The 13,798-nt window shown below is 38.5% G+C and overlaps 1 protein-coding gene across 8 annotated transcripts in view; it reads right to left on the bottom strand.

Annotated features, from left to right (window-relative positions):
- zmp:0000001168 (signal-induced proliferation-associated 1-like protein 2) overlaps positions 1-13,798 on the bottom strand; it is a 39,519-nt gene that overhangs the window by 19,644 nt on the left and 6,077 nt on the right. For 7 of the 8 annotated variants that reach the window (XR_002918594.2, XM_036215210.1, XM_024265776.2 and 4 more), the window contains exons 2-3: positions 2,339-2,543; positions 1,064-2,264 (exon numbers count right to left, since the gene is read on the bottom strand). Coding sequence is in view for 7 of the 8 variants with exons in the window: in XM_036215210.1 (XP_036071103.1) it covers positions 1,064-2,171 (1,108 nt within the window). In the remaining variant the exon portion in view is untranslated. The remainder of the gene's footprint in view (positions 1-1,063; positions 2,265-2,338; positions 2,544-13,798) is intronic. The other variant, XM_024265775.2, reaches the window with a different exon arrangement.

The following is a 13,798-nucleotide window of genomic DNA, read 5'->3' as shown; positions in this document are numbered from 1 at the left end:
CTGTGTGAAAGGGAAATAATAACCAAATCCTTCATAATAAAATCCATATGAGCAAACCCATAATATTTCTCATTCATTTCTATAAAATCAACGATTTCCTTAAATAATGCTTAAAAAAACTATAAATGTATTATTACTGCAACAATTTCTTTTTAGGAATTAAGTGATAAATGTCACTGGTTGTTCATCTTTAACTTCTCTTAGATCTGCTTAACATAAAATGAGATTATAATATTTATATAATGTAAAGTAGCAGAAAAAACAGCTGAGAACAAAAGCAGAAACTGGAGGTGACTTACATAAAAGTACTGAATGTGATATTACTTACTGGCAGTAAAAATAACTGCCCTTCCTTAAAGAGCTAATGAAAAAGTAATAAAAGATTTGCAGCAGATATCCTATGAAATATTAAACTTTTGAATAAAAAAGAAAGAATATTCCACTGCATTATAAATATCAAACATTTCTACTGTTTTAGGATGGATTTTCTTTTTAAGTTTTTATAAACTGAAATGAGAAAAATCTTTTATTTAAAGTAAGCAATAAGTGCATTTGTTGTTTAATAATAATTTAGAGATTTTTTTTTATTGTTAGGCTTTTCTTTAGTATGAATGCTAAAAAAATCATTTATGTCCAGTTAGGAACCCAAAATCTAAAGTTTCCTTGTAGACTTTAACTACTGTGATGAAAAATATGTTTGTGGCTTTTTTAACACGTTCCTGTAGCATTTTTCTGATGATGGAGGGCATATTACTTTATTTATTTCTTTGAATTTAAACATTTACTTTAAATTTCTTTTTTAAAATCATTGTGAATCAGGAGCAGACACAAAGAAAATAGAAATTATAAATTAATCTGGATATTGCCACAATGATCAAGAGATCATTTGTGTTTTATTACCAAGTGCTGAAATTCATTTTATTTTTCCTTACTTTTCTCATTGTTGCTGTATGGTTTCAATGGGACTCCTGGCACATCTTTGTATTCATGAACCAATAGTTTTTTGTTTCTTTTTTGTATTAAAAAACAATTTAAAAAAAGGTGATCAAAGTTTTTCACCAACCTTTCATATAGAAATATTTGCGATAGTAATGGGCCCCCAGGTCAGCATGCTCGATGAAGTAGTTGCTCTTCCCCTGCAGCTGGACGTGACTCTCTCTGGGCTCCTCCAGGACAGAAACCGCATCGTTGGGGGTCCGCAGGCTGGACCAGAGCCCCCTCCTTCCAGGAGCTCGGCACAGCCCCACCTGCTCCTCTCCGCCCGTCTCATTGCGGAAATGAGGGCAGCTGAGGAGGAGCTCGTTATCGTTGCCATCTCCTTCATCCAGCAGCATCGACTGTTCGGGGTCGTCTGCGTTCCCCCCACCACCTCCCCCGCCCTGTGCTGGCGAGGAAGGGGTGGCCTGGTTGAGGGGGCGCAGCTGGGATGCAGCCGAAGCCCCTGAGGTGATGTTCTTTTTGCGTCCGATGCTGTCCCTGTTGGTGGCCACCTCGTTGAGGTCAAACAGGATGCTCTGGACGTCATAGTGCGCAAAGCTCTTGACCCACGTTCCTCCTCCGAGGTTGTCATACGGACTGGGTTGGGGAATCTGAGGGGGGGTGGGTTTGGACTTCTTACTGAGGCCTTCAGGTTTTGGTGGCTTTGCAGGTTTTTGGGAGTCCCCTGTGGAAGTGGAGAGACCTCGAAAGAATCCATCAGGCTCTGGAGGGTTGCCCCCCAGCCCTAAAAGCAGGAAGGGGTCTTTGAAGCGGAGGGCGTTGGGACTCAGCGGCCCCTGGTCATCTGCACTGGGCTCCTGGGCTTGGCTCTGTCTCTCCAACGATGACAAGCTGCCGTATTCTCTGTGCAACAGCACACCTGAGTCCCCCTGCGCCCCTGCCCCCGCCCTCTCGCCAACCGTCCGGACCACCTTTGTCCCCGTCTTCCCCGAGGAGTCCAGATCTCCTAAGGTCACATCGCTGTTGCTCCTCTGCATGATGTGGCCCCGCCCCACCGACCGAAGGTTCAGCCCTGCACGGCTTGGAGTGAGGCTGTCAGCTTCGGCTCCGTCGCCGTCCCTCCTGGGAGGCCACTCCACCACGCCCGCCTCCCGCTTGGGGTCAAAGTTGACGATGGGAGGCCTGACATTGTGCCGGCGGAACTTGCGGATGAAGAGGTCGTCTGACTGCATAGTGCCTGAGAAAATGAATCCAGTCCAGCGATGTTGCCTTCAGAACCTTCTGCTGTCAACTTTTCCCTGTGGTGCTGGCGTGAAACGTGGAAACTGAGTACAGACATGAAAATCAAGTCAAATCGAGTCTTTAACTCACAGAAGGCCGAACTGGCTCTGATCTTTACCTGTCATGGGTGAGAACGCTGGAAGCCGTGGTCCGTCCAGATGTGCATTTGAATCCGGTTCCAGAGAAGAGAGGAGGTTCGGATCATCCCTGGTGCTCGACTCTCTGCCCTCTGTGGTGGAGGAGAGGTCCTGTCTGCATCAACCTGTTTTCCATATCTGTTGGTCTGCTCTCCTCAGTGCCTGCAGCCTTCATCCAGGAGCCACCTGTGCAGAAAACACAACCCACACTTCAACCTGATGCAGCATATCACCAAAAAATAGAAAAAGGTCAAGTACTGCTTTATGTAAACTACTATTGAATTCCAATAATAAAACTGAAGCAGGTCTGACGTGTGTTTCATTGTTGAGTAATCCCCTCTGTTTCTCATAATTATTCTTTCTCTTACACACTTTCCGTTCCAAAGTTTCCTGAAATAGCAAACTTAAAGCTCAGCACATCCACCCTGCTCACAATAGACAGCATTAACACACAGGGGAGGGGGGGGGGGGCTTCCTGGTGAACTGACAGAGATCCAGAACATGAGGGAAATAAGGATAGACAGTCTCACACTCGTACACACAAATAAACATGGGTTGCTGGGTTTTTTATTAACTAAATTTAGTAGAATAAATGACATCAGAAGCCATATTTGTTTCAAAAGTTATTTAGACGTTTGTCATTAAAACCCTCAAAACTGTTCACTTCCTTTTTTCAAAAACAGAATTTTAACTCACCATCAAAATGAGTCATGCACCAAAGAAAGATCAGCCTGTTCTGTCACTTTTTTGACGTTCTTCACCTTTCTTTTCAAGCTTTCATCAGTCAGCTCCAGACGAAGCTTTCTGCTGTTGTCAGGAAAGGTGCGCGGCTTCTTCCTGTCTGTCTTTTCTCTGTCTTCACATGTATCTCCTGACGCGTGCTCTCAGCCTACAGAGCAGGTGCAGCGGTGCAGAGCTACCACAGAGAGCACGACACGCATGCACAAAACACGCACTCTGCATCGATTCATTTACTTTTACATTGTTTGTGGCATTTTTTATGACCTTTTAAGTCTGCAGCCTAAAGTTAACTCATTTACATTGTGGAAGTTTGGGTTTTAATGCAGCTCTGTAGTGGATCACTAAAGCTTGAGCAAAACAAATAAACAACAAAAAAAAGTCCACAGAAATGATTCCACCTCTCTTTGTCTTCACACTTGAAACTAGCTGTAATGCACATGTGACTTTCTTCAATCTCCCCAGTTTTCAGTGGTTTTGACAGCCTGTCAGTGAGCGCCGATGAGAAGCAAGGGCCACAAAACACTTGCAGCTCTCTTTTTAACAGGAAGTCAATTCAACTGCTTTAAAAAAAAAAAGAAAGCACAGAAAAAGAGGAAACAAACTTGTGACGGATCTCTTTATGCTTTTCAAATGTCAGATTCAATGTGTGCAGGACTACAGAGTCACCAGCTACTTTATTTTGCGATGCTTTTACTCGTCTGACCCTGGTGGGATTATTTGATCTCTTTCTGCGCAGAATGACAGGCTGACACAGGATTTAGATTTCCTGATGTGAAGTATTTGACCCCTGAACATCCTCACCGAGGCCTTGTGTGCAAAAATAACAACTCCTACTCTCCGTTTTTCAAAATATTCACCTTTCCTCTAACTCAAAAGCGAGCATTATGTAGATGATTCACAAATATTCATCAATAAATGCTGATGGACCTGCATGTGACAGGTGTATTTTTTTAAGATTCAAGATTTTAGTTTTCAATAAAAATGATAGAAACAGATGCTTAAACTTAAAAGTAGTAGTTAAAAACGCATATTTAAAACAAATTTCTATGATTTATTGTGACTTCCTTCAAAATATAATTAATATTTTATCTGACTAATAAAATAATAAAAAAGCTCCACTTGTTTTCATGGTACATCAACCTATAGGCAAAAGTTTTTAATCATAATTACAGTCTGTCAGATTATGTGTGAAGGCACCAACTGCTATGTAATTATCATCTTTAATTGGTGTCGTCTCTTCATGTGTGCAGGACGTTACTGGCTATGTGTGGTTTCCCTTGATGATGTCTAGTTCACACAGAACAGTCTCTGTGCGGCTTCTTACGCTGAGAACCAGTGCATGCTTTCACTGAGAGTGCCAAAACAGTCACAAGGTCTCATGAATATCAGTTTCTACAAATGCAAAATCAATAAGTAATGCCTAATCTGCATGCTTGGTGATCAATCCACATTTTCTGCTGTCACAAAAAAACATTTGAAGATTAGTTTCACTTTATAAAATAATTCCAGGTCACCATCATTTTTGTCAGAGACAGAATGAGTCCAATAATCCAGAGAGCGGTCACTGGACTTGGTTGTTTTTCACTCTCTACCCTTGAAAATAAGTTTGGGGCTTCCTAAAAGCCTCAATTCATGAGACAATTCTTGCTTTCACTGCATCCTGTCTGCTGCAGCTTTCCTTCAGCTCACCACAGCTCCACAATGACACTGTTTATGCCGCCCAGATGCCAAAGGAGTCCGTGTTTGATGAAAGGGTGAGTCAGACCCAAGTCCTGTTCATCAACAGATGGACTCCAGAAAGTCCAACATTTTTATCAAAATTTAACAGAAAAATTGAAAGCAGCATTCATTTAAGGTGTAGGGTGATTCAGCAATACATCGTTTGGTGATACTTGTATCGATTTAAAATGCTTCTGTGTCTTACTTTAGTTTTCCACTTAAACATCCGACCACTAGTTGGCAGCACACTGAGCCTCTTTGAGCAGCTGTACATCGCAACCAAAACAACAACAAGATCTTGCGAGAACCAGCTTGTGTTAAATGTTATGAGACATGTACTACTTAGTTGGGATGGGTACCGAACCGAAACTCAGTACCACGTTACGGTCAGTATCAGTATACAGTTAATAATAAAATTATTTTCAAAATGTTATTAAAATGAAAGACATTAATATTCAAGTAGAGTTTTTATTTCTAAGTCATATTTTTAAATTAAAAAAGTGAAAAATTGTTCTGGTACAGTCTTGGGATATATTGCGATATATATCGTATCGTGAGACCATATCGGGATATGTATTTTGTCACCAGGTTATTGCCAATTCACACCCCTTGTAAACATGAATATTTTAAGTGTTATTTTTTTAAAAAGAGGCTTAAAAAGTGGCTTAAAAAAAGACAATTGTCTGATTTTTATTTATTTGACTGAACTGTTCAAATAGGTGCTGTTTATTGCTTGTTTCAAAAGCACATTTGTCAGACATCAGGCGACTTTTTCTTTGGTAACAAGTGCAAACGTGCATAACTGTACCTGAAGCAGAAGCACAAATAAAGAGGAACTCAATGCCCCGCCCCTTTCCCAGAGCATTTCTGTGTCTTTCTGTACGTAGCAGACAGACGTTGTGTCTTAGACTGAAAAGTCAAATGCTTCTGAATGGTGCTTCCCCTTTTAATGCAAACTGATTCCAGAACAAGCCACAAAAAGGTTCAAATAAGCCTGACGTTCCTTCAGTTTGGTTTTATTTACTTGTCTCGGGTCTGACTTGAACTAGTCTGATCAGTCTCATACAGTGTTTGAGTGGGTGAACCTGAACTTTCTGGACAGAAAGTTCAGATCAAGACTCCAGATTTAAAAATCCTCTCATCTGGATACATGTAACCAACAGTCTGCCACCGTGGATTCTGTCAGGTAACCCAAACAAGCTTCTGCACAATCTGCTAGACGATTAGTTCCTCTTTTAAGAAGGCAGCTGCTGCCGACGTACAGACGCCGCAGAAACTTGAAACTCTTCCCAGAGATTGCTGCACAGATGTCACTCAGCAGCACACATCAGCTGGCCCCTCTCCTCTGCAGTCTCACAGCAACAGTTGCACAAACTCATCCCCTTCCATAGCGTGTGGCTGATGATGCAGATGTTAGAATTTATGGAATCCATAAACCGCAATTCTGCAACCGCATTCCCAGGGCGCTCGACCCTTTAGTGGGCTCTTTAACAGAAACGCTTTACTGGTCAGCAGGAATTAGACACACATAAAGGATTTTTACAGTTAAGTCGCTATGACGGGTGTATGTTTTCTCACCACTCTCATTAAGGTTTCTTAAAAAAAAATGTAAAATAAGTTACATTCTGGTGTAAGATTGGGCAGCATCAAGCCCCACGCTGCCCTCTGCAGACCCTCTTTACCTTATGCAGATGGCAGTTTTTTAAAGTGTGGACTCTGGGGGCCGCAGCCTAAACGTGTCAATGTTTTGCTGCTGAGCTTTCAACAGTTTGGACGTTCTGCCCCATCAGCAAACATCCACAACACTGAGACTACATGAGAAACTGAAAAATGATTTGAATTTTCAGATTGTTTTTAAACAATTACCTCACTTTAAAAAAGGATGTCTATATATTTTGAAGGTTTTTAGCATTTCAATACCGAAAATGAGCTTTCATGTAAAAAAATGTGGATTTCTATTTTGAAGCCCTTCCATTGTTTAATTTGTGCACCAGCTTATCTCTAAAGGGCAGATTTATCTTCACAAGGTAAAAACTTCAACTGTTGGCAGCCCACTTCCATGTGGAGCGCAGGACAAGGTTAACGAGGCTCTGGTGTACAACTGACAAGGCGGAAGTTGGCGGAGAGTCGAATCAAGCATGCAGCGTTTTGGGGAAGTCATGGTCACCTTACTTATTCTGCGCCTGCATGTGCAAGACTGCGTCCTGTAAAACAGGAAGAGATGACTGACATTTAACCCCGACAGGATGGATGTCGTCATCCTTTCTGCCCCACACTTCCACCTCAACTACAGACTGCCTGCTATACTCTTTTGCCTCCGTCAGATTTAGCCTGCTGTCATTTTTAGAACTTAAACACCCAGTATGATAAAAGTCATGTTTTTGGAGCTTTGAACATGTTCTTGTGGTATTTTTTTCACCATGGGGGACATACATGAAGTAAATCAAGCTCAAAACTGCATGTCTGAGTATTTCTTTATTCTTATTGTTGTAAATTAGGAGCAAAAAAAAAAAAAAAATCCTTTGAAAAAGATGTTATTGTGATGTAGAAAATATGAAGGATAGGCCATGATCTCCCTACTTCATGTCATTCTGATGCTTGCAGAAAATCAGATCCATCTACATCTTCATTTACCTCGTCTGAGTTGGCTCAAAACTGTTCCAGTATTGTCAATTTTCTAATGTTACAATATTTTTGTTGCAAAGGTAAGCGAGTGGAAGAGCTCATTAACAGATGGGTGATGGGAAGGGGGGAAGGAGTTGCTCTGCACCAATGGCCCTGCCCAAACTGTAAGATCAATTTTTATTGAACTACACAGAAACGTTCCTAAATTTTCTGCTAAAAACGGCATGACAATAAATAAAATACCACGGAGAACGCTTTGAAACTAGATCAAAAGATGATCGGATTGGGACTTTAAGGACATTCATAGTGGGAGTGGAAGTCCTCCTAACATGTCATTAAATGCTGTATTGAACAGATAGATGTTAACGGGAATTAGTTTAAAACGGCTGATTCTATGGGAGCGACAGTTTTCCACTGAGGCAAAAAATGTTTTTTCTAAGAAAAATTTAACATAGGCTAGAAAGTTTTTCAAGGGATCCTTGAGAAATGTTTTCTAAAGTGGATAGTGATGAAGTCTGGAATGGACTGTCTTAAAGTGAAAACAAACATCAAGAGCTCAAGCACAAAATTATAAGGAGCATCCAGACTGGTACTAGAAACTATGGGAGTAGGGGAAAATCGAGTCAGCAATATATCGTGATATATATTGCGATATTTTTATTGATTTAAAATGCTTAATTAGGTATAGTTTAGTTTTCCACTTAAACCTTTGTCTGCTAGTTGGCAGCACTGCACACTGAGCCTTTTAAGTAGCTCTACATTGTGACCAAAGCTAGGAGTGTGTACTATCAAGAGCTAGGGAACATGATACATATCTCAAATCGTGATAAATCACGAGACTTTACCAGAAAAATTAAACACTTTTGACAGAAAAAAAAACTCTACCTGAACATCAATACATCTCTCAGTGTAACAAAATTTTAAGGATCACAACATTAAGCACTGGAACTGTATATTGATACTGGCGACAACATGGAACAGTTTACAGTTTGGTACCCATATGAGTAAAAGATAAGTATTACGTGTCTCAGAACAACAAAAACCGCCAGGCTGACTGAACATTTAACACAAGCTCGTGAGATCTTGTTGTTTTGGTCGCGATGCAGAACTGGTCAAAGAGGCTCAGTGTACTGTGGGGTTTAGATGGAAAACAAAAGTAAGATGCTGAAGTAAACGCTCATGTATAATTAAGTAAATATCATCTTGTTAGCATTTTAAATCGATACAAGTATCGCCGAATCCAAATATCGAGATACATCCATTTTTTTCTCTATACCCTTAACTAAAACCACATTTTACTATTTTATTTCAATGGGAGATACATTAATATTCAAGTAGAGTTTTTTTTTTCTAAGACTGAAAAAAAACAAGAAAAATAAGTGAAAAATTGTTCTGGTACAGTCTTATCGCGATATCTATCGTATTGTGAAACATGTATTGGGTTATGTATCTTCTTGTCAAGTTCTTGCCAATACACACCCCTACTAGAAACAAGTCCTAGAAACTTTCACTGTAATAGTAGTTTTAATGCAGAGAAGCATCAAAATGTTAAACCAACTTTGGGAAATGAAGGAACCCTTTTCCACGTATAATGATGCATCTTTGAGCTAAACAAGAGCACATTCTGCACACATTGCGGATGGCTGAGGAAGAGGAGGTCTCTGGACTCATCTGCCTGCTGTATAGACGTGTCCAGACTACAAACCGGGTTATTAGAAAAAACTGGCAACAACATAATTGGTCATATTGGTAGTAAAAAGTCTCTTTAAATAGGAACAAAACATTAAAAAACATTTTTTTTTCTGATTTAAAAGCTGTGTTGTCTGGAGAGGTCAGCTTCTCTAGAGTCACTCTGTCTTTTTAGTTAAAAGCTGTCCTGCCGATTTAAACCACAAGGTCTAATAGTGATTGATTCTGGGAAATATAAAGCCAGGCTCACGTTCACTATCGATCGGCAGCTACATTTGAGACCAGTTTGCATTCCTAGATCCTGAATCCGTGACACTGGACTGCAGCGAATGCGAGGCTTTTAGGGGAGTAAAAGAGTATTAATGTGGCTGGATCAGATTCAGAATATGAGTTCGGTCTAATGCCCTGACACTTTCGCCCTGTGTGCTCAGTCTTCCACGCTTAAACGCCACCACGCCGCAGAAAGAGAACTGGGCCGCGTCCAGAGCCCTCTAAGTGCTGCACTCTGTTTTTATGTAGTGATTTAACTCTCTTTTTTTATTCAAATATTTTGCAGACATCACTCTGAGCTATTGATCCCCACAGACCTGCATTTGCTTGCACTCAGTTCCCAACTGTTAAATAATAATAATAATAAAAAAAACCCATAAAGACAAGAACAAAGTGACGAGAAAAGCTACGAGTTTCAAGCATAAGAAAACCGATGTGAAAAAATGTTGCCATTCACCAATACAAGTGAAAAAACTTTAATTCTATAAATTTCTCCTGCTGCTGTCTTACAAAAATACTATTAGTGAAAAATAAAGTTGTTTCAAAAATAGCATTAAGGTAGTAAAAGCAACTTTGAACCGAGTTTTTCACTTGAAATCAAAATTTTTGATGTCTTTCAAAACTAAATTTTGAATCCTGACTGATCTGGAAAACACACAAATGTAGAAAAACTACAAATAATCATGTCTGGGTTTTACTTCTTGAATCTGTAATAGATTCGATTTATTTCATATGCCTGTGACTTAATTTAGTGGATAACTTAATTCATGATTTGAAACAATTCAAACCCATTAAATCTTCTAATTTTTAATTCAAAGCCAATTTTGGAACTTTTAATAATGATTTTTGATTTTTAATGACTTTAAAACAGCTGATACACCATGATGGGAGTAAAACACTGAGAGAAAAACGCCAGGCCAGCAGTTTTTAAACTTCATCTTTATCCTACCATTTGTTTGACAAAAAGAAACATAACTCCTATTTTTAAAGGTAATAAGTATGTTTTTAAAGCCTACAGAAAAAATGGCTTTAAATCAAAATTGATTTGTGGATTTCAAAAATCAATATTGCATCTTGTAAGTGAAGATTGATTCAAATAGATTGATTTTTTTTTTCTAAACCCAGCCCTGAAAATGACCCATAGAAGAAGACAAAGACGATGATGATGATGAGTCCAGCTGCTAGAGCTCGGTGATAACAAATGAAAAGCATTTGGAAGAAAAACTGTTGAAAAGTTAATAAGAAAAAATCTGCAAAGTGAAAAAGCTTTGTGTCACATCTGAAGATAAATGGGGTTTCAATTAAATGATGGATGGAAATCTGTTCAAGAATTCAAGGGTTTTTAGTCAAGAAAACACATCTAACTCACCAATTAGAATATAAAAAGATCATTTTTGTTTGGAACACATACATAATTGAAATATATAAAAATGAAAAAGATGTGTAGATAAACTATATTGTAGTAAATTAAATGTCAGGGGATCAGAATGACCAAACTTAGAAAAATCTGACATAAAATATTTTTCTTTGTTCTCTAGAATTAAGTTCTGGCTTGCATCCATGTTAGAGATTCAAAGTGTTTCCATGTTTGTCTTGAACTGCAGAAAACCATGCAAGAATGTATTTGTATTAAGTTAAGATTGCAGTTAGGTCATAAAATAAACAAGCTGAGGTTTCAGTGAAAGAATAAAACCTGAGAATCCAGTTCTTTGTTAACTTTTCCTTAGGAAACTGATTTCATATTAATTATATGTTAATAAATAAAATTCAAAACCTTACAGTCGCTTTTATATCTAAAGTTTAAAATTAAAAACAACAAACGGATTATCAGTTACTTGAGTATCACTTTGGAGGATGTTCATTATCCGTATTCACTTATTCCTGTTGCTTTAGAAATAAATGTGCAAACATAACTCCTTAAATGAAATCATTACTATTTAACTTAAGAAATATTTTCAGAAGATAATCAATGAGCAATTTATTTTGGTTCTTGTCAAAAAATCTTCACTTGATTGATTGGGTTATGACAACTATGTCAAACATATAATGAAACAATTCAATAGGGATTGGATTGTATAAGTTTGGCTCTTCCCACTCCTTTTCAGGTAATAAATCAAACTTTACTTGACTTTGGTTAATAAACATTATATTTAATTAATCTAATGTGATCTAAGTGTGTGTTGCATGTGTTTCCTGCAACATCTCTATTACTGATTATGAGTGATTCATCTTATTATGTTTTCCTGAATTTTCTTTAATTAATGCATTTCTTTTTGTTTCTCAAATGAATTTGATATATCCTTGAGGTTTTATTCAGTTAATTAATCAAACCAATAAATCAAATCAAATCAAACATACTGGGATATTAGATTTTTGTTGATTGCAGTTTCCTGAATGAAACTGGTTCATAATTTGACAAAATCAGCAATCAGTTCCTATTTCTTCCCTCCATTGAATACATTCTTTTGGTACTTTGTAGTAAGTGTTATGTTTTTACCCAAAGGTGCAGTTTCTGTCTGCATCAGTCACATCCTGCATGATTGTGATGGTTAAATGTGGAGGTCCAGACTTCCTGTGGATGCCACAGAATAAATTGAAAATGAATCTTCTGCCTAATCCATTATTAATGTGGCTGGGCATGAGGGGAGAGGGTTACCGTCGTATTAATTATTCAACGGTTGGCTGGAGTTGATTTGTTATGATTTATTTGTACTTTTGTGCACATGACCTCACTGGGGGCTCGCACTTCCTGTTTTACAGTAAAGTCGTGCGTCAAAGGTCATCTGCTGGGCGACCTCAGAGGCGTCTTGTCCAGTTTCAGTTCTTTTCAGAGCTTTTGAGGAGACAAAATAAGAGGTTTCTAAAATGCAGAAGACTGAGATTATACGGGGAGTCTGAGTTTACTCACTGAATTGGTTCCTTTCATCTGATGCATAAAAGAAGACCTCTCGCAGTTACTATAATAGTTAATAAATAAAAACCAACAAAGGATTACAGCCTTGTTTTGTGGCAGTTACAACTTTCAGGGCTTCTGTCCCTCAAAACCTCAAAATGTTAACAAACTGCCGTCGTTGTGCGACACGCTACTTGCCATGACATCAGCACTGAGCGTTGCCACTTCCTGCACGCTCTGAAAAAAGCACCTTGAGGCAGACCATGAGCGTGAAGGAGAAGTCAGAAAAGTTCAGAGCGTGAACTTGCGTGGAGGTTTTTTTGGGAGCACGTGTGATTTTGTGTGAGGCCTCAGACACTGAAACATTTTCCAAGCCTCAGAGATGTGGTACGCTGTCCACATGGAGACAGGAAGACATCTGCCCCTCACCAACCACCGTATGGGTGTTTATGTGTGGGAGAGACAGAGGGAGGAACCGATCTTCTGCTTTATGACTGTTTCTTCTATGTGTTGCTCTACAGCTAACCCCTCTGTCATATGCGAGCCCTCATTCAGGGAGAAGATGGATTCTGTTTGCATGATATTTTCTTGAGCTGTCAAGTCAAACTTGAGAGGAAGAGCTGCTGATTTCCTCTTCCTTCTCTCTAAAATGCTCCTGTGATTGCAGCAAAGCTACAACTGCTTGAGTCCTTCCAGTATTCTCAATTTAAACTCTAAGGTGCAGAATCATATATTTGAATTCATTCTGATTGAGTCAATTATGAGATTAAGCTTGATTGGGGAGAGGTTTTCTTCGTATGGTTGGGATTAGGATATTTATATTTATTAGCCGTAATCGCTATAAGCTCAGCAGATGCAAAATGCATTAACTATTCTTGAAAAAAGACTAAACCGTTTCATAGACGACACATCTAATCTATTGCTAATGAGGACAGATTACATAAAAAAATACTTTTTTTTTGTTTCATTTTTTACTGTAGGTGACTATTTATAATAGGGGTAGGGTTACGTGTGTGCAGTGCGACAATACGGCCAACATACATTTCCATTGTTTTTGTGCTTGGTTGTATGTACTCAAATAAATTCTGATTAAATTTTTCAAAACAGAAACAAAAAAAATGGCAATCATTGGGGGCAAACACTCAAAAAAAAGTTAAATTGGGAGAAACTTTTGCATCATGTGCGGCGACTAAACAAATTTTCAATATCTTTTCAATGTTTTTTTCACCCTTATCTGCAGAAATATGTGAAATATTTATAAAACGAACACAAATACAGTTTTTTTTAATTCTGAAGAGATTTAAAAAGCAAAAAAGTAAGGAACTAGTTTTCTTTTAAAGCAAAATTAACATGAATTATGGTTTATAATCACATGGTAGTGTTTGTTTCAGAGTAGGGAAGTCATAACAGCACTCAGTCATATAAATTTGTGGAACAAATTTGAATCACTTTAAAAAAGTATCTTGTAAAGTTGTTATAAAAGGTTTAAATTCAAGTTGTAAAG

This window comes from Oryzias melastigma, linkage group LG14 (assembly GCF_002922805.2).
Source record: "Oryzias melastigma strain HK-1 linkage group LG14, ASM292280v2, whole genome shotgun sequence".
Lineage (NCBI taxonomy): Eukaryota > Metazoa > Chordata > Actinopteri > Beloniformes > Adrianichthyidae > Oryzias > Oryzias melastigma.
Note: the sequence above shows the minus strand (reverse complement) of the source record. Positions and strands in the feature narration are given on the sequence as shown.